General features: G+C 39.4%; 1 protein-coding gene across 1 annotated transcript in view; it reads left to right on the top strand.

Annotated features, from left to right (window-relative positions):
• Positions 1 to 24,331, top strand: part of zc2hc1a (zinc finger, C2HC-type containing 1A) — a 60,225-nt gene that overhangs the window by 21,454 nt on the left and 14,440 nt on the right. The window contains exons 4-5 of the mRNA XM_028803436.2: positions 13,276 to 13,417; positions 14,290 to 14,438. Of these exons, the coding sequence (XP_028659269.1) occupies positions 13,276 to 13,417; positions 14,290 to 14,438 (291 nt within the window). The remainder of the gene's footprint in view (positions 1 to 13,275; positions 13,418 to 14,289; positions 14,439 to 24,331) is intronic.

Genomic DNA, 24,331 nt, shown 5'->3' with positions numbered 1-24,331 from the left:
GACGAGTCTCGGCATGTAAAAATCCATGTCCAAGTAGTAAAAAGTGTCCAGGGAGCGAGTCCACATAAAATAAATTGATAGGAGTGATCAGAGAGATAGAGAAAAAGGTAGAAATATAGTCGTACACGGACCTGCTGGAAAGGCTGCCACTTGCGGCAGCACCTGAGTCATCTAATTTTAATTTTAATTAGCTAGGTTCATTTATATATAATATATCAAAGCTTTTCATACACCATATTTATTGTACAGATAAACAACATGGTCCAGAACACACCACTACTATTAAATATTATGTGGAGTCCCAAAATAGTTAATAATTAAGGGTCATGGGTGAATACCTGGTTAAAAGAAATAAGATTTCATATATGTGATCTATTAACAGAGAAAAAAATATAATGTTAAATGTTTATTATCTCATTTAACAATTTAAATGTAGTGGTACAAAGTCAGAATGTCTTGGTTAAACAAGCAGGCAGTTTGAACTACATTTTTCTGTTACAACAGTTTAGAGACAGCAAATGAGCAAATAATATCTTACACCTGACCCACCACACAAAATACTCGGCATAGTCTGCATGAGTCATTAGTGAAAAGATGCCAGGTTGGATTAATGTCAAATATACTTACTAAGAATTCCTGTGTGAGAATATCCATCCATCCATCCATTATCCAACCCGCTATATCCTAACTACAGGGTCACGGGGGTCTGCTGGAGCCAATCCCAGCAAAAACACAGGGCGCAAAGCAGGAAACAAACCCTGGGCAGGGCGCCAACCCACCGCAGGGCTGTGTGAGAATATATATACTTAAAGTAGTATCCTCTTCCCCATATATGCATTTTCGTAGCATCTTTCACTGCAGTTATCTCTTAATGAAATGTGCCAGCTTCTACTGGAGGAAGACGCATGTTTACACTGTGTCTAAGCAGTAAGTGGATGGTGGAAGCAGCTGGTTTCCTTTCTCAATGACAATCAAAAGTAACTGCTATTTTTGTCGGTTTCCTTTTGATGTTTTAATGGAATTATTGATTTTCAGGAACATTTTGGTACTACTCTTTATAGCTACCTCTGCCAACATTCAGTTTAATACTAATGCAGGTATAGCTTCTGCTGTGAAAGGCTCATTTCCTTCTGTCTGTTTCCTCACTATCTTCTATGTTGACCTAAAATGGTTAACTTTAGCTTTTAAACAACCAGTTATCCCCGATTCTCTAAAGAATCGCAAATCTAAGAATGGCAATTACTTTCTGTTCCTTCCAATCTATGTAGGGATGTAAGAGCATGGAGGGTGGGAGCGTCCTGGGAGAGTTCTCATTTAATGAAAGAAATATATTTGTAGTAAAGCTGCTTCCCGTTGTCAGCTAACTGGCGGAATTGTTCAGCGGCTGTCTGTTGTTCTTCCAATCGTTGAGCTCTTTCTTTCTGGAGCCGTGACTCCTTTGCTTCTGCTGTTTGAGAAGCGCGTTTGTAGGTGCCTTCGTTCATTGTGTTTATCAATACGTGCTCGTTTTTGTATTTCCGTTAGTTGAGCTCTTTGTTTTTGGAGCCGTGACTCCTTTGCTTCTGGTGTTTCTGAAGCGCATTGTAGGAGCCTTCGTTCATTGTTTTTATCCATGTGGGCTCATTTTTGTATTTCCATTAGTTGAGCTCTTTCTATTTGGAGCCGTGACTCCTTTGCTTCTGCTGTTCATTGTTTTTATCCATACGGGCTCGTTTTTGTATTTCCGTTAGTTGAGCTCTTTCTTTTTGGAGCCATGACTTCTTTGCTTCTGGTGTTTCTGAAGCGCGTTGTAGGCGCCTTCGTTCATTGTTTTTATCCATGCGGGCTCATGTTTGTATTTCCGTTAGTTGAGCTCTTTCTATTTGGAGCCGTGAGTCCTTTGCTTGTGGTGTTTCTGAAGCGCGTTGTAGGAGCGTTCGTTTATTGTTTTTATCTACAACCTTCGGTTAGTAATATAGATCCATCTGGTCTCGTTTTTGTTTTTATGGGATTTTCTAACGGCCAAATATAACCACAACAATTGTTCAGCCTTACCTATGAAATGTAATCCCCCCGGGATTTGGTTTGGAGCGTACAGCAGTTTGTACAATCCCAAGCAGTACATTATTCATTACTTCACTCCGCAGCAGTGCCACTCACAATATGGCGGTGCGCGTGCGCTTCGATGCTGGGTTTGACTCTGGGGCGCTGAGTTGCAGTGCGCGTGCGCCTCGATGCGTCCATGAGCCGTGAGCCTGCGTCCTTAACCTTCGGTTAGTAATATGGATGATACAGATTAATGTATGAAATGAAAAAAAGGCTTTGTCTCAATGCCCTGCTATCATGTAATTGAAATGTAGTCACACTTTCCTATTATTGCATCATGCTGCACAGTTTATTTTTCTCTTGTTACTTGGCAAAGCACTATAGAGTATTCTTCAAAAATGCTTTTCTTGCTCTCTATTGTATTATTCCCTTATTTTAAACTAAACTGTCTGAATGACACTAGAAATAGACAAACATTTGGCTTTAAAACTACTTACATTCATCCTTGCAAAAAAAAAAAAAAAAAAAAACATAAAGCATTATCCTTATTTCGAATAATGTGTTTTAACAAATATTTTTTAATTAGTGTGTTTTTTTTTTTTTTTGCTATGTTGCCTAAACTCCATGATATCATACAAAGTTAAGTTTATGCATGCTTCTGTATTTTGGCTTTGTTTTCTTACTGTCTCACCCTCATAAGTAATTATTGTGTTGTGCTGTGAACAGTAGAACATTCAGTGGAACATCCCAATTACTTTTTAAAGTACCCATTATAAGTGCTAATAATCCGTTTGAGGTATTTAGAAACATTAAGACCACCCCATTAGATAAAAGCAATACATGTTATGTTTACATATTAATAAATGTAATGGGCACATACAATGTTTAATCTCAGTATTAGGGTTCATTGTATTTCTGTCACTCTCAGAAAATAGGCAGGTCCAGATGCAACAAAGCTAAGTCCAGCTTGTTATGGTTATTCTGAACCTGAAATCAAGCCCAGAAGGTAGCACAGAAATAGAACCTTAACAATGCATCTAACCAATGTAGTATGAAACCTCTATGTACAGTAAAGCCTAGAATGAATTGTCTGAAAATTTGCTTGCATTGCTTTCTGTCTTTGTTACCTATCAATATGTGTAATTAAGTAACTATAACTGTACCCCATGAACAACCACACTGTTGCCTAGCTGATAATGAGGAAGATAAGAAAAAAACATGATGTGCATTGTGAATTTATAAATTGAAATTGAGATGCACAACTTAACCTCCTTAGTGTTGCATTTTATTCCAAAAAAAACATGTAAAAAGCATTGTATTTTTTTTGGCATGAAAAATTACATTTTTATTAAATCTCAAAAGTATAATAATAATACAAATAATAATAGTAATGATGAATAAAAATAATAATATGAAATGAACAATAATAACAAAAATAATAATAACAGTAATAATAATAATACTACTGTTGATGCCAAAAGAGTATAATCTCAAAATGAGTCCTTTGTGTGATAAATCTTAAAGCACGGTGAAGGACACAATCCAGCGTCACAGTCGGGACAATAATAGCGTGTTTCTTTTCAGATTTTCTTTCCAGATTTATCAGTTTTTGAATAGCACACTGCACAGGTACTAGTTGGACTCTTGATTGTTTTTTTTCTGTTGGATATACAGTACAGCTCCAAAATTCATGGGGGTTACGTTCCTAGAGCACTCGCGAATTTTGGATGTGGTTAAAAAAAAAAAATACAGATTTTTATAGTTTAAACCCTAAATATGCCCCCAAAGCACATTAATTTCATTTCAAACTCAGCTTAATACAATACCTAAAAAAAGAAAGTAAAGGTAAACCCATATACTGCGCAGTACTGTACTGCTATGTCTCCCGCAGTGCTAGAATGTAAAATACCGATGTTACCACTATATGTACTGTAATTCATGCAAGTGCGTTTTCATTGCCAGAAGCCTTAGAAGGTGCAGGGCGTTTCAACGGCATCTTGGGGCTTTAAGCCCTAAACTGCCACATACTTGGATTAATGCATGCCTGGATGCCAAATATGTTTTTGCTGCAAGTAAACGTCACAATTCACAAAGAAAAAGTTAAATTTTAATGGAACACTTTTTTCATGCAAAGAGCATCACAATTACTACAACACTGATCATTTTACACACTGCTAATGAACTGTAAAAACTATTTAAAAAAACTACTGGAACAATATGTACTCTGTGCCAGGACACAGAGGTAAGCGCTGATGCTGGCAGGCTATAGTGCAGCAGCTCAGTCCCAGAGACAGTCAGGCTGCAGTGCTGAGGGTGTCACACTTGGGTCACAGAGTTGCACAGAATCACAGGAGATTGTAGAGACAGGAACTTTATTCAAACACTTCAAACAAACATGTCTCTTTCAGAAGTAAAACAAGCTCAGTATGCAGTTAGTTATCAATTAAAAGAATATGCAAACGTCATAATGGCACAATGGGAGCGGGACCCGCAACAGGAGCAGAGGATGTCTGGGGGATGAGAGAGAAACGAAGCGATCAGCCAAAAAGGACACGTGCTGTTCAGGCTTTTAAGTAAGCGTAGCGCGAGAAGCATATCACACGACACAGCAGCCGCAAGTAAGCCCAGCAAGTAAGGGAGCAATGTGAAGGTAGTCTATCAGCGTTTTTTAAGAGGGTTTTTTTGAGGACCATCTGTGTCTTCTAGGGGTGCGTTTAGCCCCCTGCTCACAAGGGGCTGGCAGTGGTCATGAGCTGGCTGGTCAACGAATGTACAGCACTGACTGTTCAGCTCCTGTGTGCTCGCAAATGGCACTGGGAAATGACTATAGCCAGTTGTGGCAGTTTTAGGGTTAAGGGGAACAAAATGGAAAACGCAAGAACACTCAGTTGGAGATGCATCACAGTCAGTCAGCAGCAAGGAGAAATGAATAACGCTGTAGTGGTCCAGTGCCACTAAGATTCACACCGTCAAGAAGACGGAGATTTATTTATTTTTATGGCATAGATTCCAGGGACGAACCCAGCCTTGGCCGGACCCACACGCACTCACAAACAGAGACAAAAACAAAGTAAACCGGTAATCAAACAGCAAATAAAGAATGCAATGAAAACAAATGAAATAAATGATGTTCCCCTGATGGCGATTACACATTAAATACAATAAAGCACAAACAAAACACACAGTAAATCATGAAAAACGGCAATTGATGAAATGTAATGATGAAAATAGATAGTCCAGAGATCCGCACGTTGAATGGGAATGTAAAGATAGTCCTACCGCTAGTTCCTGAAATGGTGAAGACTGGTGGATGGGTTCAGGAGCGCTCTTTTCTTTGCAGGATGGTCATGAATCCACTTACAGTCCTCATGTACACAGGCAGACGGCAGACAATCCAGACGCACAAAACGATCCAGGACAAAACAAATAAGTACAGGTAAACCAACAGAAGGCAGGCAGACAGGAACTTGTAACACAAATTCCAAAAACATTTTTTTTTCTTTTGGTCACCGGCCCCCTTTTTAAAAGCCGCGCTGACATCCTTTGACCCCAATAGCCCCAGCACCCTCAGCAGAAGACCAATCGGAGCCACTGCTGGGAGTTGCAGTTTCAAATTCTATTGGCTACTTTCACCATCCCAAGCCGCGTTTTCCAATACAGTTGCTTCCTGGTCTCTCTACAGTGCAGTATTGCCATGATAAAAGCCATAAAAATTGCGGAGGATACTTGCGGTTTCTGTTAACAATTATTAGATAGGTTCTAAGGAAAAATCTGTGAATGACTGAGGCCGCGAACTCTGAACTGCGAATATGCTGGGGTCTGCTGTATATATTATCAATGAATATCTACCAATAACATTGATCCATGATGTGCTTGGTCGACCACGTCTCTTTAGCGGTAGTGTGGATGGTGGATGTGCAGCAATGATTTGTTCTACAAGCTGGCATGTAAATTTTTAATAAGATACAGCTTCACCAGCTGTTTGTTTGTATAAGACAAATGCATTCCAAATGCACTGTTCCACCAGATGATGAATTATCTTTTTGTAGTATTTCTTTTGTTGCCTCCACATAACGGAATAGAAAGTCAATTCTTGATCCGCACGATCTACGCCGCCCATCATGCTATTGTGGTCGACCACAGCACATGGCTTTGTAACCTGCTAGTTGCCTTTTGCCTGTTCAGTGACTATAGGTGCATTATGTACAGTGCTAAGAAGATGAACATCTTTCTTGTCTTTCCATTTCAGTGTAAGCACTTTACCCTTTTTCCAAGCTACTAGCACAACCTCACTGTAATTTAGCTCTGTCTAAATCTTTCAGCATGCCATGATGGCTGGGATGCACTGTTCTGTATCGTCAGTCTTTCTTTGCAGCAAGATGTCAGATAGTTCTGGTGAAGTACAAATTTTGACCATGATTACACAGTAACCTTGATCCAGCATAGCATCTATCAAAGTTCACACAGATGATATAGCAACACTGTACTAATTGCATTTTGGATCGAATATTGGCCCTTTCTCAGTGTACAGAACCAAATTCCAAATGTATCCTGTTTTTAGATTCATAAAGCTCATTAAACTTCATGCCAAATCTTGGTCTTTTTGACACGATGTACTGTATCCATGACAGTCTGTCCTTATAAGCCATGAGACTTTCATCGATGCTGACATCGCGGTCCAGAATATACAGTGGGTATGGAAAGTATTCAGACCCCCTTCAATTTTACACTCTTTGTTATATTGCAGCCATTTGCTAAAATCATTTAAATTCATTTTTTTCCTCATTAATGTACACACAGCACCCCATATTGACAGACAAAAAAAAGAATTTTTGAAATTGTTGCAGATTTATTAAAAAAGAAAAACTGAAATATCACATGGTCCTAAGTATTCAGACCCTTTGCTGTGACACTCATATATTTAACTCAGGTGCTTTCCATTTCTTCTGATCATCCTTGAGATCACCTTCATTTGAGTCCAGCTGTGTTTGATTATACTGATTGGACTTGATTAGGAAAGCCACACATCTGTCTATATAAGACCTTACAGCTCACAATGCATGTCAGAGCAAATGAGAATCATGAGGTCAAAGGAACTGCCTGAAGAGCTCAGAGACAGAATTGTGGCAAGGCACAGATCTGGCCAAGGTTACAAAAACATTTCTGCTGCACTTAAGGTTCCCAAGAGCACATAATCCTTTAATGGAAGACGTTTGGGACGACCAGAACCCTTCCTAGAGCTGGCCGTCCGGCCAAGCTGAGCTACCGGGGGAGAAGAGCCTTGGTGAGAGAGGTAAAGAAGAACCCAAAGATCACTTTGGCTGAGCTCCAGAGATGCAGTCAGGAGATGGGAGAAAGTTGTACAAAGTCAACCATCACTGCAGCCCTCCACCAGTCAGGGCTTTATGGCAGAGTGGCCTGTCGGAAGCCTCTCCTCAGTGCAAGACACATGACAGCCCGCATGGAGTTTGCTAAAAGACACCTGAAGGACTCTGAGATGGTGAGAAATAAGATTCTCTGGTCTGATGAGACCAAGATAGAACTTTTTGGCCTTAATTCTAAGCGGTATGTGTGGAGACAACCAGGCACTGCTCATCACTTGTCTAATAGATTCCCCACAGTGAAGCATGGCGGTGGTAGCATCATGCTGTGGGGGTGTTTTTCAGCTGCAGGGACGGGACGACTGGTTGCAATCGAGGGAAAGATGAATGCGGCCAAGTACAGGGATATCCTGGACAAAAACCTTCTCCAGAGTGCTAAGGACCTCAGACTTGGCCGAAGGTTTACCTTCCAACAAGAAAATGACCCTAAGCACACAGCTAAAATAACGAAGGAGTGGCTTCACAACAACTCTGTGACTGTTCTTGAATGGCCCAGCCAGAGCCCTAACTTAAACCCAATTGAGCATCTCTGGAGAGACCTAAAAATGGCTGTCCACCAACGTTTACCATCCAACCTGACAGAACTGGAGAGGATCTGCAAGGAGGAATGGCAGAGAATCCCCAAATCCAGGTGTGAAAAACTTGTTGCATCTTTCCCAAGAAGACTCATGGCTGTATTAGCTCAAAAGGGTGCTTCTACTAAATACTGAGCAAAGGGTCTGAATACCATGTGATATTTCAGTTTTTCTTTTTTAATAAATCTGCAACAATTTCAAAAATTCTTTTTTTTGTCTGTCAATATGGGGTGCTGTGTGTACATTAATGAGGAAAAAATGAATTTAAATGATTTTAGCAAATGGCTGCAATATAACAAAGAGTGAAAAATTGAAGGGGGTCTGAATACTTTCCGTAGCCACTGTAAATGCTGTGAAATTTTGCTACAATGGCCTGGTATATCTCCCAAGTTTTCTTCAGTTTGGGTGCTGGATGGGTATTCTCATCAACTTCTTTATTGGTGATAAAGTGCAGATATTTCATGATTAGTGAAAACCTACACTCGGACATAATTTCTCCAATGAATGGCAGCACTGACAGCACTTTTACAGCCCGAGTGTTTATCGGTTCTAACACTTAGGCAAGACACATCTGTACAGTTGCCTGAGTGATACTCAGGACTAACACTTATAGCATGGTTTTCATAGCCCAAGTAACACTCTGGACTAAACACTAAGCAGGCTGCTAGTATTTGGTAAAGCATCTGTATCCACTTTTGAGCATGCTGTTTGTCCTAGGAATTTACAGGGGAATTCTCTAATCACAAACATGGGTTAACATTGCAAAGTTAACCATTTTCTGGACACTTGACCTGATAATTTCACTGGCAAGACCTCATAACATTTCAGGGTTTGCATATGTGTAAGCCTGAAAATTGCCGCAATAAACATGTAAAGTGTCACAATGGCCATGTATATGACACATTGAAGTTATTTCAGCGTCAAGTATCAATCATCATGAGACCAAGGAGTTAAAATATAAAAGTCTACAATTAATTTGCCAAAATCTGTCTTTAAAGGTTAGTATCTGAAAAGCTTCTTCTATTTAGTTATATTCTAAAACAGGGGCAGTACTCCTAAGCCATGCAAGGAGGAAACTGCTAAACTGGGATATTAGTAGACATGGCTATGTTCCATACACTTCACAGACATTGTTCCCGTTAGAAAAAGATATGCATTCCTGTAAAGCATTGATAAAACAGGAGGCGGTCCATTCTTATCTAGTGGAAACAGAGTTTTATGCAGCACAAATTCGGTATCATACAACTTTAGTTACTTTCAGCTTTGTATTGACTTGGCATTGACTTATGTGCATCCTTTAGTATTCTTGTTTCGTTACCTGAGTCTGTATATACACACTGGATATTGCAGTGTCAGTCCTGATATACTGTATGTAAGGAAACTACAGTGCCTATAAAAAGTATTCACCTCCTTGGAAATTTTCACATTTATTGTTATGCAACATTGAAAAACAGTGGATTTGGATTTTTTGTTACTGATCAGCAAAAACAGACTGTTTAATGCCCATTCTTCAAAGTTGACTAAGTTAAATACAAATATAAAACACTAAATAATTGATGATTTTAAGTATTCACTTCCTCCACTTGAGTATATTTAGTAGCAGCCGTGGGAGCACTGAGTCTGAATGGACATGCCTCTCTCCCGCTCTGCCACTCTGTATCAGCTTTCTATATCCGGACACTCCAATTTTGTAGACATTGTGATGGTTTTCCTAGCTTCTCTGTGAAAAGGGCTTGTTACTGTTTCAAGGGGCACAACTTACTTACCCAGTGTGGAATATCATATCATATCATAAAAAATAATCAAGAAGAATAATAAAGAAGTTCTGATTAGTGCATTGCTTTACTCTTTTTGTTCCTTTGGGAATTTTAAATTGTTTAAAGATATTTTTTACTTTGGGATGAGTTGTTAACCCTTGCCTTAACAAAAGCAGTAAAAAACAAGAAAAGCTTATTGTAGAACCTGTGGGTTTGGGGGTGCTTTGTTGCTTTTAAACTTGCAAGAGCTTTAATATTTTAGAAAACCTGCTTAATATTGAATAGAAATTACAAATATCTTAACATCTAACTAGGTACACTCTTTAAAATAAAGATGTCAAAGTTGTTCTTTAGGGTGTTGCCATAGGGGAACCATTTTTGGCTCTTTAAAGAACCATCCACATGTAAATAACTATGAATAGGTTGTATATTTGTGAAATGCCAATGGGTTTCTGATTTTAAAAGGACCCTCGCTACATACAATAACACAGGCACACTTCAGGTTTACTTGATCTGTCAGTATCTGCTAAGTAGCCTGCTATACATTAAAGCTTTCTTCTTTTGTCCAGATATTAGGAACCTTTTTGAAAGACTCAATTTAGTAATGGGTATACAAAGAACCACACAACCCAGTAAAGTGCAATTTTAGAATCGTCAGCTTTCAGTACAAACACCTTGTTATTTTTTTCTTGGTTTCCTGAAGCAGTTCAGAATATTGCAATGCACATTTACAGTGGAACCTCGGTTTGCGAGCATAATTCGTTCCGGAAACGTGCTCGTAGTCCAAAGCACTTGTATATCAAAGTGAATTTCCCCATAAGAAATAATGGAAACTCAGATGATTTGTTCCACAACCCAAAACTATTCATAGAAAAATGATTAATACAAAATATAAAGTAAAAATACATAAAACAAATTAACCTGCACTTTACCTTTGAAAAGAATCATGGCTGGTGTGAGTAAGTTTCTAAACTCTTGTGGGATTCCACCCAACGGGACGATACGCGAAAGAGCGTCCCAAAGCAATCGCAGTCTCCCAGTGCTGTAGCAGTTTGCCGTAAAAGCGAATCCGAAAAGATAGCGGACATGCTATAAGCGCCTGCCGTTGATGGGTGATACAAGGAACAAGGAACATTATAAATGCGCAGGGCCCTGCCTGACTGCTGTGTCTGTTTCAAGCTGAATAAAGCTGGTTTTGCTAAAATACTGAGACTCAGCTGTGTGTTTTAGTGTGCAAGACGGGGACTCGCACGTCACAGCACACACACGCGTGTGCGAGCGAGCACACACACACACACACACGAGCGTGCGCGTGCACACACATACACATACACACACACACACACTCACTCATACACACACAAGCGCGCGCACACACAGTCACAATGCTAATGATGTAGTAAACAGTATACGCTCATACGGATGTTTACTATGAGTGAGGCACGCCGACTCAGATGGAGAATAGGAGATGATTGCCCACAATCCCGCAGCGAGAGAGAGAAGAACCCTCAGCTCAGTTGTGATCACATAACGCTCAGCAGACAAAGAGTATACATACTACTTGTACTGCAAGACCTCGCTCGTTTATCAAGTCAAAATTTATTAAAAATTTTTGCTCGTCTTGCAAAACACTCGTAAACCAAGTTACTCGCAAACCGAGGTTCCACTGTATATTGTAAAACACTAGTGCCATTAATGTAACAGGCCAGCAGGAATGAGTTACCAAGTTAGATCTCTGACTTTTATTAAGTGAAGGTAAGTAAGTAAGTTTAATCTATATACTATAGGTATTACATACATTTTGTGAAATTAGTACAGTCCCTGGTATATGTCCAATTCATTTAGAGTTGAAAATATAAACTGTAGAGAATGATCATGTGAAAAAAGTTATCCAAGGCATGAAACTGTGGAGTCAATTAATTGGGAGAGATTTGTTGAGGTGTGGACAAATATTGGTTCTGATGTGACTAACAAGCAAATTAGAACCATCGCACTGATGAGAACACCCTGACTATGTGTGCTGTGTTGTTATGTAATAATGACTAACAAAGTGGCTGGTAACCTGTACCCTCAAGAGTTGTTCAGCTAATAATGTATTAGTAGTGTATATCAAAAATTCTCCTACACTGACATGTATGCTTTCTCAGGCCTAGGTACCTACAAAAGATTTTAAAGCATGCTTTACGAGTTTCTGAGTCTCATGATATAACAATTGTCTGATTACCAGCTGTTGTGATGTGAAGTACCATACCTGTCATACATGTTTCACCTTTTAATGAATCCACAAACAGTATACAATTTAAACCTGAAAGAGAACATGATTTTCAATGACTTTGGCAGAGAAAAACTTGATGATGGTGTAACTGAAATGTTCCTGGGCTAAACACTTGACACTAGAAAAGCATTGTACACCTGGAAAGGAAATTTTTAGAGAATATTTTCCCAATCCTGAGAAGGCAGACCATGGCTGAACAGGAAGTTTGATATGAGGGCATGGGGGAAATGTATCACCATTTCCATTAAAGTCACTTTTTTTCTACATTATGTCATCTAAACTTTTGTGTTTTATGAGGGAAGAATAGCCAGGAATGCACAATACCTGTTATCACTGTTTTACAAATTTGTTTTAGTACTAGGGTGTTGTACCGTGTTAGCCATTATGAATAGCAAAATGACACCTTTTATTGGCTAACTAAAAAGATTACAATATCTTTTACAATATCTTTTTACAATATACAATAAGTTTGTTTTAGATATTATTGGTGTTGTGGATATCAATGCCACCTCTTGGATCTAGTGACACAAAGTTGAATATGGCACTTGGTCATTTTCCATATGGAGCTTCCATGTCTTTATGTTTTTTTTTTTTTTTTTGGTCAATTGGCAGATGTAAATTGGTCCTCTGTGTGTGTGTGGGGTTAAGCCCTATGAAGGACTTGTTCTTTGTTCAGAGCTGTTTCCTGTCTCGTGGCCAGTGCTGCCAGATTGCCTCAACCCCCTTGCATTCCTGAATTGAATTAGACAGAATGCAATACTGCAGTCTTAGCTGTCTTTTTTTATATGCCTGTGAACTTTGCCATGCCTACAATATGTCTTACTTAACTATAGTAGCTGTCTTCACTCGATTTCTTTTAAGAGTTATTGTAACAGAGTGCAGCTGCTGTCACATGTCTTCAGTCCTTCGTTTTACATGTTTTAGCCATCATGGTCATTCTGGTAACTAGTCTACCTTGTCTTTCTCTTTCAGATTTATCTTCAAGACTATGTTACTGATATACAAAATTCTTAAGCATAGCAATCCAGAATAGTTGTTATGCTCAGATCATAAATAGTGAATAGAGACGTTTGCTCGTTAGCAGACACTGTGTCATTACACCATTTAAATTAAAGCATTGTCTTATTTGTATTTTAAATAATTCATATTTGGTTGTAAAGAATAATGTGATGTTTAGCCTGTAGATATGCAATTTCAGGCAGGTGTCCTCATAACATTTTAGGATAAATGTTTGAATTGTATATTCTTCTTCATCCATAAAGGCAGAACCACCTAAGAAATCATCAAACTGGCGTAGGAAACATGAAGACTTCATTGCTACTATTCGTGCAGCAAAGAATCTTACTCAGACAATAAAAGATGGTGGTCCTCTTCCTCCTCCACCACCTCCATCATATGACCCTGGTAAGTATGCTTAATTTTAATAAAATTGAAATTAGGAAGCATTCACAATTTACATAGGCCTGAAATCCTGTACAGGTGACACTAATAACATGCTGCAAAAGATAGTGAATTTTTTAATATACACAAGGCAAAAGGAAAACAGATATGAAGTCTAAATAAAGCTAGGAAACACTCTTTTGATCACATTGTGTATAATGTAATTCCAGCTTCATGTTCAGTAGCTATCTAGAAGAAAACTTGACAGCTCATGACAAAGTAAGACTAGAATCTACAATTTGATTTATTGTTAGTATTTTTCACAGTATACTTATTACAAGAAATTTTGCTTAATCTTTGGTAACTTAACATTTTTCCGACCACTTTCATTCATTTGCATAACTTTAAAAGTAATGTCAGGTGTGTTTTAGCTTTTCTCTGTATTGTATCTACTGTTTATGTGAGTTAAAGTAACCTTTAATCTCAGCGAAACCATGAAATTTCATTACTTCATTACATAACTATTTTTTGAAAGGGAAACTGTAGATAAAATTCCTTGATTTTAAATCTTAAAGCAAAAGCAGACGTTTCATTAGGTTTTTGAAATAATGAAAGGCAGTTGCGAATTTAGAATAATGAAATATACAAGTATAGTATAGTAGATATTTCGTGTTAGTCAAAGCTGATTTATTCCTGCAAAATGTGTGTTCAGTTTAAGCTATATTAAGTCTATCAATTAGTTGTGTCTTTTCAAAGTCAATTCCTGTATTTACTATACGTTACACATTTAATAAAAATGAAAGATATTCATTTAGTTGTTTTACTGTGCGTTTTTAAGAAAATATTACTCCATGAATATTTAATTTTATACCATGTTTTAATCTTGTGTTCTGCAGATTACATTCAATGCCCATATTGTCAAAGGAGATTCAGTGAGAATGCTGCAGAAAGACATATTAATTTCTGCAAAGAGCAGGCTGCACGTATTGGAAATAAAGGCAAGCTTTCTTCTGATTCCAAAGGTAAAACAGCCTCAAGACCACAGGTAAAGTATATTTTGTGTTCTCTTATTTTTTTCTTTTGTATCAAAACAACTCATGTTTAACAGAATTGCCTTTGAATATGCATTTTCTTGAATTTTTAGATATTATCCTTTTCTTAAATGCTATTTGTGCTGTGTCCTGTTCTTACAATGACATATTAATGAAATAGTGGTAAATTACTCTTCCGTTGATTTCTATATTTTTATACTGCAACTAGACATTAAGCCCGTTACAATAACGGGCGCTAGAATAGTAGTGCATAAACGTTAGTAGGAAACAGTCTATATTAAATGGCAAAGGACCGTCTATTTTCTGTTACAGTAATACTGGCTTCTATGTGGCTGTAATATGCGTCACTGTATTGTATGCCTTTAATTTTCTCTCACAGTAATACGTCTCTCCAGCAAGTATTTTAATCTGTGCTGGCATGCAGCTGATTATTGTATGTATGGCGTCTCCCTAGCAACGTATTTTATGTGCGCGAAAATAAATCTACTTTTAAAAGTCATCCTATTGTAATATCATGAAAATTGACACATCGGACATCCTCGGAGTGAACACTTGCACAACAACAAACAATAATCCCACCTCTTTGGGGAAGCTGGTCTCCGCGTCTCAGTACCCGATTGGATTTTTCGTGCGTTATGTTTACCTCATTTACCGAAATCCGATTGGATCGGCCGTGCGATATTGTATAGGTCCCGCTCTCTCTGTCTTGTGTGACGTGTCAGGCGGCCTTTGAAGCATCGCACCGTGCCCCCGCGCATGCGCACTTCACCAGAAGACACACACACACGGACACACGGACGCACACAGGGATTTTATTAAAGAGGATAATGTGAAAACAATGTACCCAATGTTTGCTACTCAAATAATTCGTCATTTCTCTGCAATTTTATAACTTTTTTTTAAACATTTGTATATTAACAGAAGTAGATAGTAATGATGATTGTTTTCACATTACTATTAAAATGAGATTAAATACATGAAACTGTACACCCTATGCTTAAAAAACTTCACATATACTAACCAATTTCATAGTCTGTTCCAAGTGTTGTAACTTAAAGTCTTTTTAGAATTCCTGTTCAGGACTGCTTCATAGCTACACGACTTCAGTTTGTAATTAGAAAATTAGGCTGCATTCCATTTCTTCACAAAATGTGTAATTTTGTAAAAAGTCTTTTCACATAGACTTTTGAAATGCCATCATACTTCTTCCCAAGAGCATTCGTATTTGTCAGCATTCTGGCTATTTATTATCAAAATATTGTCCTTCATACCATGTGAGTTTTACTATCTTTTTTTCTCTGTTTTTTCAAGTTCAGTAACGCATTCATACTCCGTTTTTCCAAATAAAAGATTCAATATTGTAACACCACTATCCTCAATCTTCCCACAAAATTTAGAAATGAACAGTCTATTTAGAGTGATAGAGTGAATACCTTTACCTCAACAGTTTCAGAGAATATGTGTGGATGTGTGATAATCTTGCCTGTATGTTGCACTTTTTTGACTGTAGTTAGTACTGCAATCACTTCTTCATCCACAAGTGGATGAACAAAAATGAGTATTGCTTTTACATACATCACCATGTCTCCTTTGAACTGCATAGTTATGTTCTAAATTTTAATTATTAGTTCTTTTTTGCAATGCATGGATACTTCGAAGTCAAAAAAAAAATTCATGCTAAATTTTACCTGAGGAAATCATTCTACATTCTTGATTATTTTGATATAGTATTGGCCAACCTGAACATGATACATTAATAAAGTGTAAGTAATTATATGGACACGTCACTTGTGCATTAAATTTGTGCATTAAAAAAAAAAGCTGAGCAGCAGAGCACTTCTTACTACTAGCAAAGAAGTCTATACAAGTCGATAGCATGCTTGATAGTGTTACTTATGTATCATGATTGGTATCAGTGTCTCGTTTGTTTTGGGTTTTTTTTGTATGTGTGTTGTAGTAAATACAATGTACACAAGAGAACAGGGTGTAATGCAGCAGCATTATCGCTGCACAGTGCTGACTGTTTTGCTTTCAAGTATGATTGTGATATACCATTTTATCGTGTCATAGGTTTATGATTAAGTTTAATGGAAATAATTACTTACTTAGACTTAGTTCCTCCCATGCATTTCCACACATCGGGCGACAAGCGTCCGCCAACGAGGTCAATCCTCAGCGATAGCATTCATATTTTGCCAACTGATGTCGATGTTCTTGAGATCTTCATGCAGGGTTCTTCTCCAGGTGATCTTTGGTCGTCCAGCATTCCTTTTTCCCCCCAGGGAAACCCAGTACATTGCGATCTTTGGGTGCCAATTTTCTGGTAGGCGGAGAACATGCCCTGCAAGGCGCATTCGGCGCTCGGTGACAATCGCTTCCAGTCGGCGAGTGTTGGCTCTTCTTAGAACTTCATCGTTTGTGATGCGGTCGCGATAGGAGATTCAAAGAATTTTTCTCAGGCACCGTTGTTGGAATGTGTTCAGCTTTCCAGCGACCCGCTGCGTATGTTTCCACATCTCGTTAGCATAGATGGCCGTCGGAATAACAATGGTGTTGAGGAGGCGTATCTTGATGGGCGTGCTGACCGATGCCCAAATTTGGCGGCGGCATTGGAAGACTGCTGAGGCCTTGCCAATTCTGTAGCTGACGTCCACGTCCGTGCTGCCATCCTTGGCCACGACGCTCCCATGGTATGTAAACTGGTCAACCTTATCTGCCAGCTTATTGTCAATCTTGATTCCTGCGCTGGTCCTTCGGTTGATGGTTATGATCTTCGACTTTTCAGTGCTGATGCGAAGACGCACCTTCGAAGCCTCTTCACTCCGTGAGATGGTCATTCGTTGAAGGGAGGGTTTGGTCGAGGCTAGTAGCACTACATCGTCCGCGAAATCCAGGTTGGTGAGGCAAGCTTGGCTTTCCAGCTGATACCAAAACCCGCGTTGTCCATCGCGTGTTTGGTGACAAAGTCAATCGCAAGGAGTAAGAGAAAAGGCGATAGGACGCAACCTTGGCGGACGCCCGTCTTGATATCAAAGAAATCCGTGTGGCCCTCTTCGGTCTTCTCACAACAGCTTGAGCCTTGATACAGATTCTTGAAGATGGAGATGAAGCGCTGGGGTATGCCATAGAGTATGGCTATGCACCACAACGATTTACGGTGGATACTGTCAAGGGCTTTTTTGAAATCAATGAAATTTATCAGGAGCGGTTTTTGGAATTCGGTGCATTGCTCGATAATGTTCCTGAGCGAAAATATCTGCTCACTACACGATCGTCCTTGCCTGAACCCCGCTTGTTCTTCTCACAGCATTTGGTCTATAGCGCAAATGAGTCGGTTTAGCAGAATAATGCCAAGCACTTTTCCAGGCACCGATAGTAGCGCGATTCCTATCCAGTTATTACAGTCAGAGAGGGTCCCTTTTTTTGGCAGCTTGACAATGGTGCCTCGTTTCCAGTCCACCGGGACCCGTTCTTCCCGCCAGACGCTATCTAGCAGTCGGGGTCAATTGTCAGATCGTCTTGTCTCCACCATGCTTCAGCATTTCTGCTGAGATCCTATCTAACCCCAGGGCCTTATTGTTCTTAAGACTTTGAATCGCCTTCTTGACTTCCTCCGTTGTGATTCTGTCCACACTCACCTCCAGAGGCTCGGAAGGAACGATTGTATCGAAATCGTGGGTTGAGTCCGGAGCTGGCTGGTTGAGGGTCTCGCGGAAATGCTCTATCCAACGGGCGTTCTGATCTTCCATGCTGAGGAGGATATCGCCGTTCTTGCTCTTAATAGGCATGTTGATGTTGCTCTTGGCGGCAGACAATTCTCATACAATGCGGTAGAGCATCTTTGCATCATTTCTGTTGGCAGCCTCCTGGGCTTCGGCGCTCTTCTTCTCCATCCACGCTTTCTTAACTGCTCGACAGGCCCACTTGACTTGACGACCGAGATCTTGATATCTGACGGTAATCGCTTCTTTTTCACTGGCGGTCTTCGCTTGGTCACGGTGGTGCTTCGCCTGTCTTCTCAATCAACGTCCACGTGTGGTCCCGGATCCAGCATTCGCGTTGCGTCCCTTGCCTGCGTCCGATGACATCCTCGGCAGTTTCAATTATGATGTCCCTAATCTGCATCCATTGGCCCTCGATGTCGGTGCCTACATCGTCTTGCAGCAACTGGAATCGGTTCCTCAATTTCAATTGAAAGAGGTCGCTAGAAGTTTGATCTTTGAACTTCTCAATGGCGAACGGTCGGGCAGGTTTCTGTGCCAGTGTCTTCTTCAGTTTAAACCGAACCGCGGCCACTAGGAGATGGTGGTCTGATCCAATATCGGCGCCACGATAGACCCTCACGTCCCGGAGTGATGATCTCCACATTTTCCCGATGCAGATATAATCGATTTCGTTGCTGTTGTTTCCGTCAGGTGAGCGCCAAGTCTTCTTGTGAATGGTCTTATGGGCAAGATACGTGTTACCGACGGTGATATCGAGGAGGCTGCAAAGGGACAACAGGTGATCTTCGTTGTCGTTGGTGTCCACCGCCGATCCATGCGGACCGACTGCACGTTCCCATCCTCGCCGATCATCGCTGATCTGGGAGTTGAGGTCTCCCATCAAAATAAGGACGTCGTGCTTCGGAATGCCATTGAGTGTGTCATGCAGTTGTTTGTAGAAAGCGTCCTTCTCGTCGTCGCTCGCATCCTCGATTGGTGCATAAACTTGGACTATGGTTGTCTTCGAGTGCCGCGATTGGAACCGAGCGGTGATGATTCGTTCATTAACTGGCTTCCATCCCAGCAAGGCTTCTGCAGCCATCTGGTTCAGGACGAGCCCAACGCCAGCCGCATGCTGCTCAATATGGCCGGAGTATAGGATGGTCTTCCCCTCACTGGCCAATTGTCCATTTCCTGTCCATCGCATCTCGCTTATGCCCAAAATGTCCAGACCATAGTTGTCAAACTCGCAAAGCATTTGTCCCAATTTTTCCGCATTGGTACAACGTGCGAACATTCCACGTTGCAAGTTTTGTCGTTGATGATGCTAAGACGATTCCTCTCCTCATCGGACTCTGTGCACAGTGCATATACCCAGTGCCGCAGCACCAATCACCCCTCCACTCCTCTTCACCAAGCTTCGTCCTCTTCCATCCGACTCTTGCCCCTGACTGGAGGGAGGCGGCCCCTTTTATACACCCCGGATGGACTCCAGGTGCATCTTAACGGCTTCTGTAGCCACACCCCTGTGTGCCGGAAGCTCTGTCGGTGTATCCGGAAGTCCTCCGGGTGTCCCCAATTCTCTTCCCCCCAGCACTTCCGGGTGTGGCGGAAGTGCTGAGGTCCAGGGCTCCCAAGGCATTGGGGCGCCCCCTGCCGGTGACCACTGGCCCCTACAGGGTTGAGCTTCCAAGCTCTGTACCCGTGGCCCCCAAAGCAACCAGGGAGGACCCCCCCTCGTGTTCTGGAGGAGGCACAAGCCCTCCTCCGGTCTTCCTGGGCATCCCGGCTGGGCATGAACCCCCGCCGGGCACCACACCGGGCTTGGGACCGGTGTTTTTCCAAACGGTGGAGTTAATGGAAATAATTACAACTGTAGAATGATGTTAATCTTGCAAAAGTTAATCAATTGATTTTACAAAATTGTGAATTTAAAAAGAGTGGAAGAGTAAAAATTAATATAGGAGATAATCAGATAACACAGACCTAGAATTTAACACAAAATGCTAGGTAACTTGAAGGAGCAGTAAAATGAAAAATTTTTGAGTACTTACAAGTCTTGTCCTTTGTAAAATAAATCAGATGAATATTTTGTAGTTGGCATTACACTACCTAGTATTTCAAAGCTTAAAATTAGCAAAGCAGTCTCATGGTATAGTATTTTCTCCAGAATCAAAAAATGTTACATATCCAGCAGAATACTTTATCTACATTTAAACTGGTTTTTTTTCACAAGGCCAAAAAATATGACAAAATAACTATATTTGTAGAGTAAACTCTACTGGAGCAATTTTCATCAAGATAAAAAAAGATAATTTACAAAGCTAATAATCACAAATTTTATTTCAGAGAAAATGGTTAAGGTATAGTATCCCAAGACCCCTATCAAAACATACAGGCAAAACATTACTTTGATAGCCATCAAGGTATGTTCATTGATGACTTAAACTTGTAAATCCAATGAAAATATTCAAGTTAAAATGTTGACTTTGTCACGGTAATGACCCAATATTTACTTAGAGCAAAAACTGCTGGAGTAAATTTAATCAAAACCCTAATTATAAGCTTAGTTTGGATTAACCAGTTCTTCAACTTCCACCCTGACATGTGTGCGCACATACACACAGAAATGTGGTTATATTAGTTCAATGATGCCTAAAAATCTGTCATTTGTTGAAAATTCACAGTGGAAATTACCAGTGGTGGAGAGTAAGATTTTACAGTGCATGTCGCAATTGCTGAAATTAAACACTCATAAATACTTGTGATTTAAACTGAAACAAGTGGTTAATATGCCGAGACATATTCTAGATGTATTGGTAGTCTTGTTAGGAAAAGAACAGACATAGGCCTATTAATTTTAACATTTATACCAAGCTGAGAATTTGCACTTTTATATATAGCTGGAAGTAAAAAAAAAAAAAATCAGAAAACAACTTTCTGACTCGAACCTTAAACAAATTGTGAAGATCATGCAGCCTGAACCCAGAACGCTCCATTACGAAACCAAAGATGAGCTGGGCAAATGAGGACACACACACACACACAGAGTCAGTAAGACTAGGTCCAAGTGCTCAAGTCCTTTTGTTCAATCCAACAAGGTTTAAAATAGTACAGTGCTCTTCATACAATAAATAAATAAATAAATAATCCATATAATTATAGCGGTTATGCAGAGGTTAAAATCCAATTAAAACCCATCAAGCCAATGTGCTTCTATCTAAAATCTGGTATCTCTTCTGCTTACCCTGTTGTAAGTGAAAATTGCTCCAGGGGTTTGTGTACAATGGTTGACCCAGCACTCTGACCTCCAAAGGTCATGCGAAAAGACTTTGATTGACATTAATAAAGTATAAAATATATCAAAGAGAACCCTGCAGTAATGTCGACAGGCATAGTCGCCCTTCAAATCTTCCATGGGTTCCCGTCCACCAGTCCCTCACCGTTTGCAGGGCTCCATGCTGAGTAGTGCTTCTTTCTCCTGCTCACCATTCCTTGGCCTTCAACGTGAGGCCACTCAGAGCTCTTGGTCGCTCCTGGGGTCACTCCTGCTCCTCGGTGTGCTCAGCAGGAGTGACCCCTTTTCCCCAACCCGATCGCCAGTCGATGATGAGAAGGTGCACAAGCAGCAGGGCAGAATAAAACAAAATACACATGATTCACTTAAACCTTGCAAGTAGGTTTGGTTGCTGGAATTCCAAGCCATACCACAATGCATTCAAAGGATTGAACAATGTTTCTGCAATGGAACGAAACTCTAACCGACAAAAGTGAACAAGTTGCAGAATGACATTAAACGGGAATGAAGAGTAAAATGCATTTTATTATTTCGTTAAATGAATCGCCAGTATTAAATTTACTCCTACAGTATTAAATTAAGTACATTGCATAAGAAACTGTTTTCACATCAACACTTAAGCTGTTAATTTAATACTGGTATTTTTGCTATGCACTAAAAACAAAGCACTCTTTATCCAGTCTGATGGTGCCTGCATCCATTTCACAGTAATTGCTTTCTGTATCCTAAATCCACTAGACCTAGTCTTAGGGAAATAAAAGTCACTGTGATATCTTTAAACCCACTTTTTCATACTTGTAAAATGGGGGATCACCACAAACAGATAGTAGCAATTATTCCAATGAACGTTCTGACTGCTTTTTTGTTTTATTCAAGAAAGCATTTTATTTTGAATTGCAAGATTTTTCGGCAATACCAGTACTGTATTATGATTTTGACTATTTATTAGGATATTCTATGACATTAAGCTGGTTTTAGAGCAGGCTGCAATTGAAACAAAAGTCAATTGATACAAAAATAATTACTTGAAATATTTGCTGATCTTTGATGTATGAAAAAAGCATTGGAGTGAAGCCTCGATTTTCTGACAGAGTTGTGGATAACAGATTGTGGACTTGTACAGCATAAAATGGAGCCTTGTGTACATCATATGGTAATCTTTCACTTGCAGAGAGAATGATAATTGTGTTTACAAATATTTAGACAACCCAAAAACTTAGTAACCTGCATGCCCCTCCCATTTATTGCAAAAAAAAACCAACAATAGCATAATCCACGGGTTACTTTTGGGGGGAAAAAATGGTAATAGGTAAAGTAATTCTGTTTTGCAATATTTATGTAATTTAGACATCATTTAGTTTAGTTTTTATGCCACTCTTTTGCCATTATTGATTTTAATCTGATTTAGTCTTAAAAACTGTTGATTTTAAATTTTCTTCCAGTTCAATTTTAAAATTTGTTTCTGTTTTGTTTGAGAAAACATTGCTGAAATGCATTGTTTCCTTTTAATTCATAGAGCATTTAAACTCTAGGAAATGCATGCATTAACAAATATGTCAATTTGAAGAAAGTGTATAGGTTTTTGCCTTATTGGGTAGGACAGTAATTTTCTTAACCATACAGAAAGATTGATGTGCTTGGTCTTCACACTAAAATATTTAAAGTTGAAATACATTTCTTGGAAGGAGGACTACTTTAACTACACTAACATTTGAGCAGAGAAAGAAAATGTAAAAAACAAAAGAAGCAACTAAAAGAGTATAAGATATGCTTTCCAATCTCCCTGTTGACCCCAATCTCTTTTCATTCACGTTAACTGATTTATATTTCTTTTCTTTTAAGACAGCAATGTATTATAAAGAGACAACTTCACATTGTTTCATAACCCTTCATTATAAGATACATTTAGATGTAGAAAATACATGTATACAAAAGGAGTGGAGTACCTGTTTGTAGGAAGTGTTAGTAAAATTAAAAGTATAATTACATAAAAAAGCTAATTGATATTAGATTGCAGCATTGGAAATTTAGCTGCTCTTAGGTCTCCTTTAAATAATCAAAGGTTAAGCAAAACGACGTCAAGTGCAGGGTTAGAAAAACTTAATTGCCTCAGGTTTTAGAGTGGATTAATGTATATATCATACATACTGGTCCTATATTTATTAATATGAATATATTTTTGCGTGTGTGTGTGTGTATATATATATATATATATATATATATATATACTGTACATAATATATACTGTATATATACAGTGCATCCGGAAAGTATTCACAGCGCATCACTTTTTCCACATTTTGTTATGTTACAGCCTTATTCCAAAATCGATTAAATTCATTTTTTTCCTCAGAATTCTACACACAACACCCCATAATGACAACGTGAAAAAAGTTTACTTGACTTTTTTGCAAATTTATTAAAAATAAAAAAAACTGAGAAATCACTTGTACATAAGTATTCACAGCCTTTGCTCAATACTTTGTCGATGCACCTTTGGCAGCAATTACAGCCTCGAGTCTTTTTGAATATGATGCCACAAGCTTGGCACACCTATCCTTGGCCAGTTTCGCCCATTCCTCTTTGCAGCACCTCTCAAGCTCCATCAGGTTGGATGGGAAGCGTCGGTGCACAGCCATTTTAAGATCTCTCCAGAGATGTTCAATCGGATTCAAGTCTGGGCTCTGGCTGGGCCACTCTAGGACATTCACAGAGTTGTCCTCAAGCCACTCCTTTGATATCTTGGCTGTGTGCTTAGGGTCGTTGTCCTGCTGAAAGATGAACCGTCGCCCCAGTCTGAGGTCAAGAGCGCTCTGGTGCAGGTTTTCATCCAGGATGTCTCTGTACATTGCTGCAGTCATCTTTCCCTTTATCCTGACTAGTC

Source organism: Erpetoichthys calabaricus, chromosome 6 (assembly GCF_900747795.2).
Source record: "Erpetoichthys calabaricus chromosome 6, fErpCal1.3, whole genome shotgun sequence".
Classification (NCBI taxonomy): Eukaryota; Metazoa; Chordata; class Cladistia; order Polypteriformes; family Polypteridae; genus Erpetoichthys; species Erpetoichthys calabaricus.
Note: the sequence above shows the minus strand (reverse complement) of the source record. Positions and strands in the feature narration are given on the sequence as shown.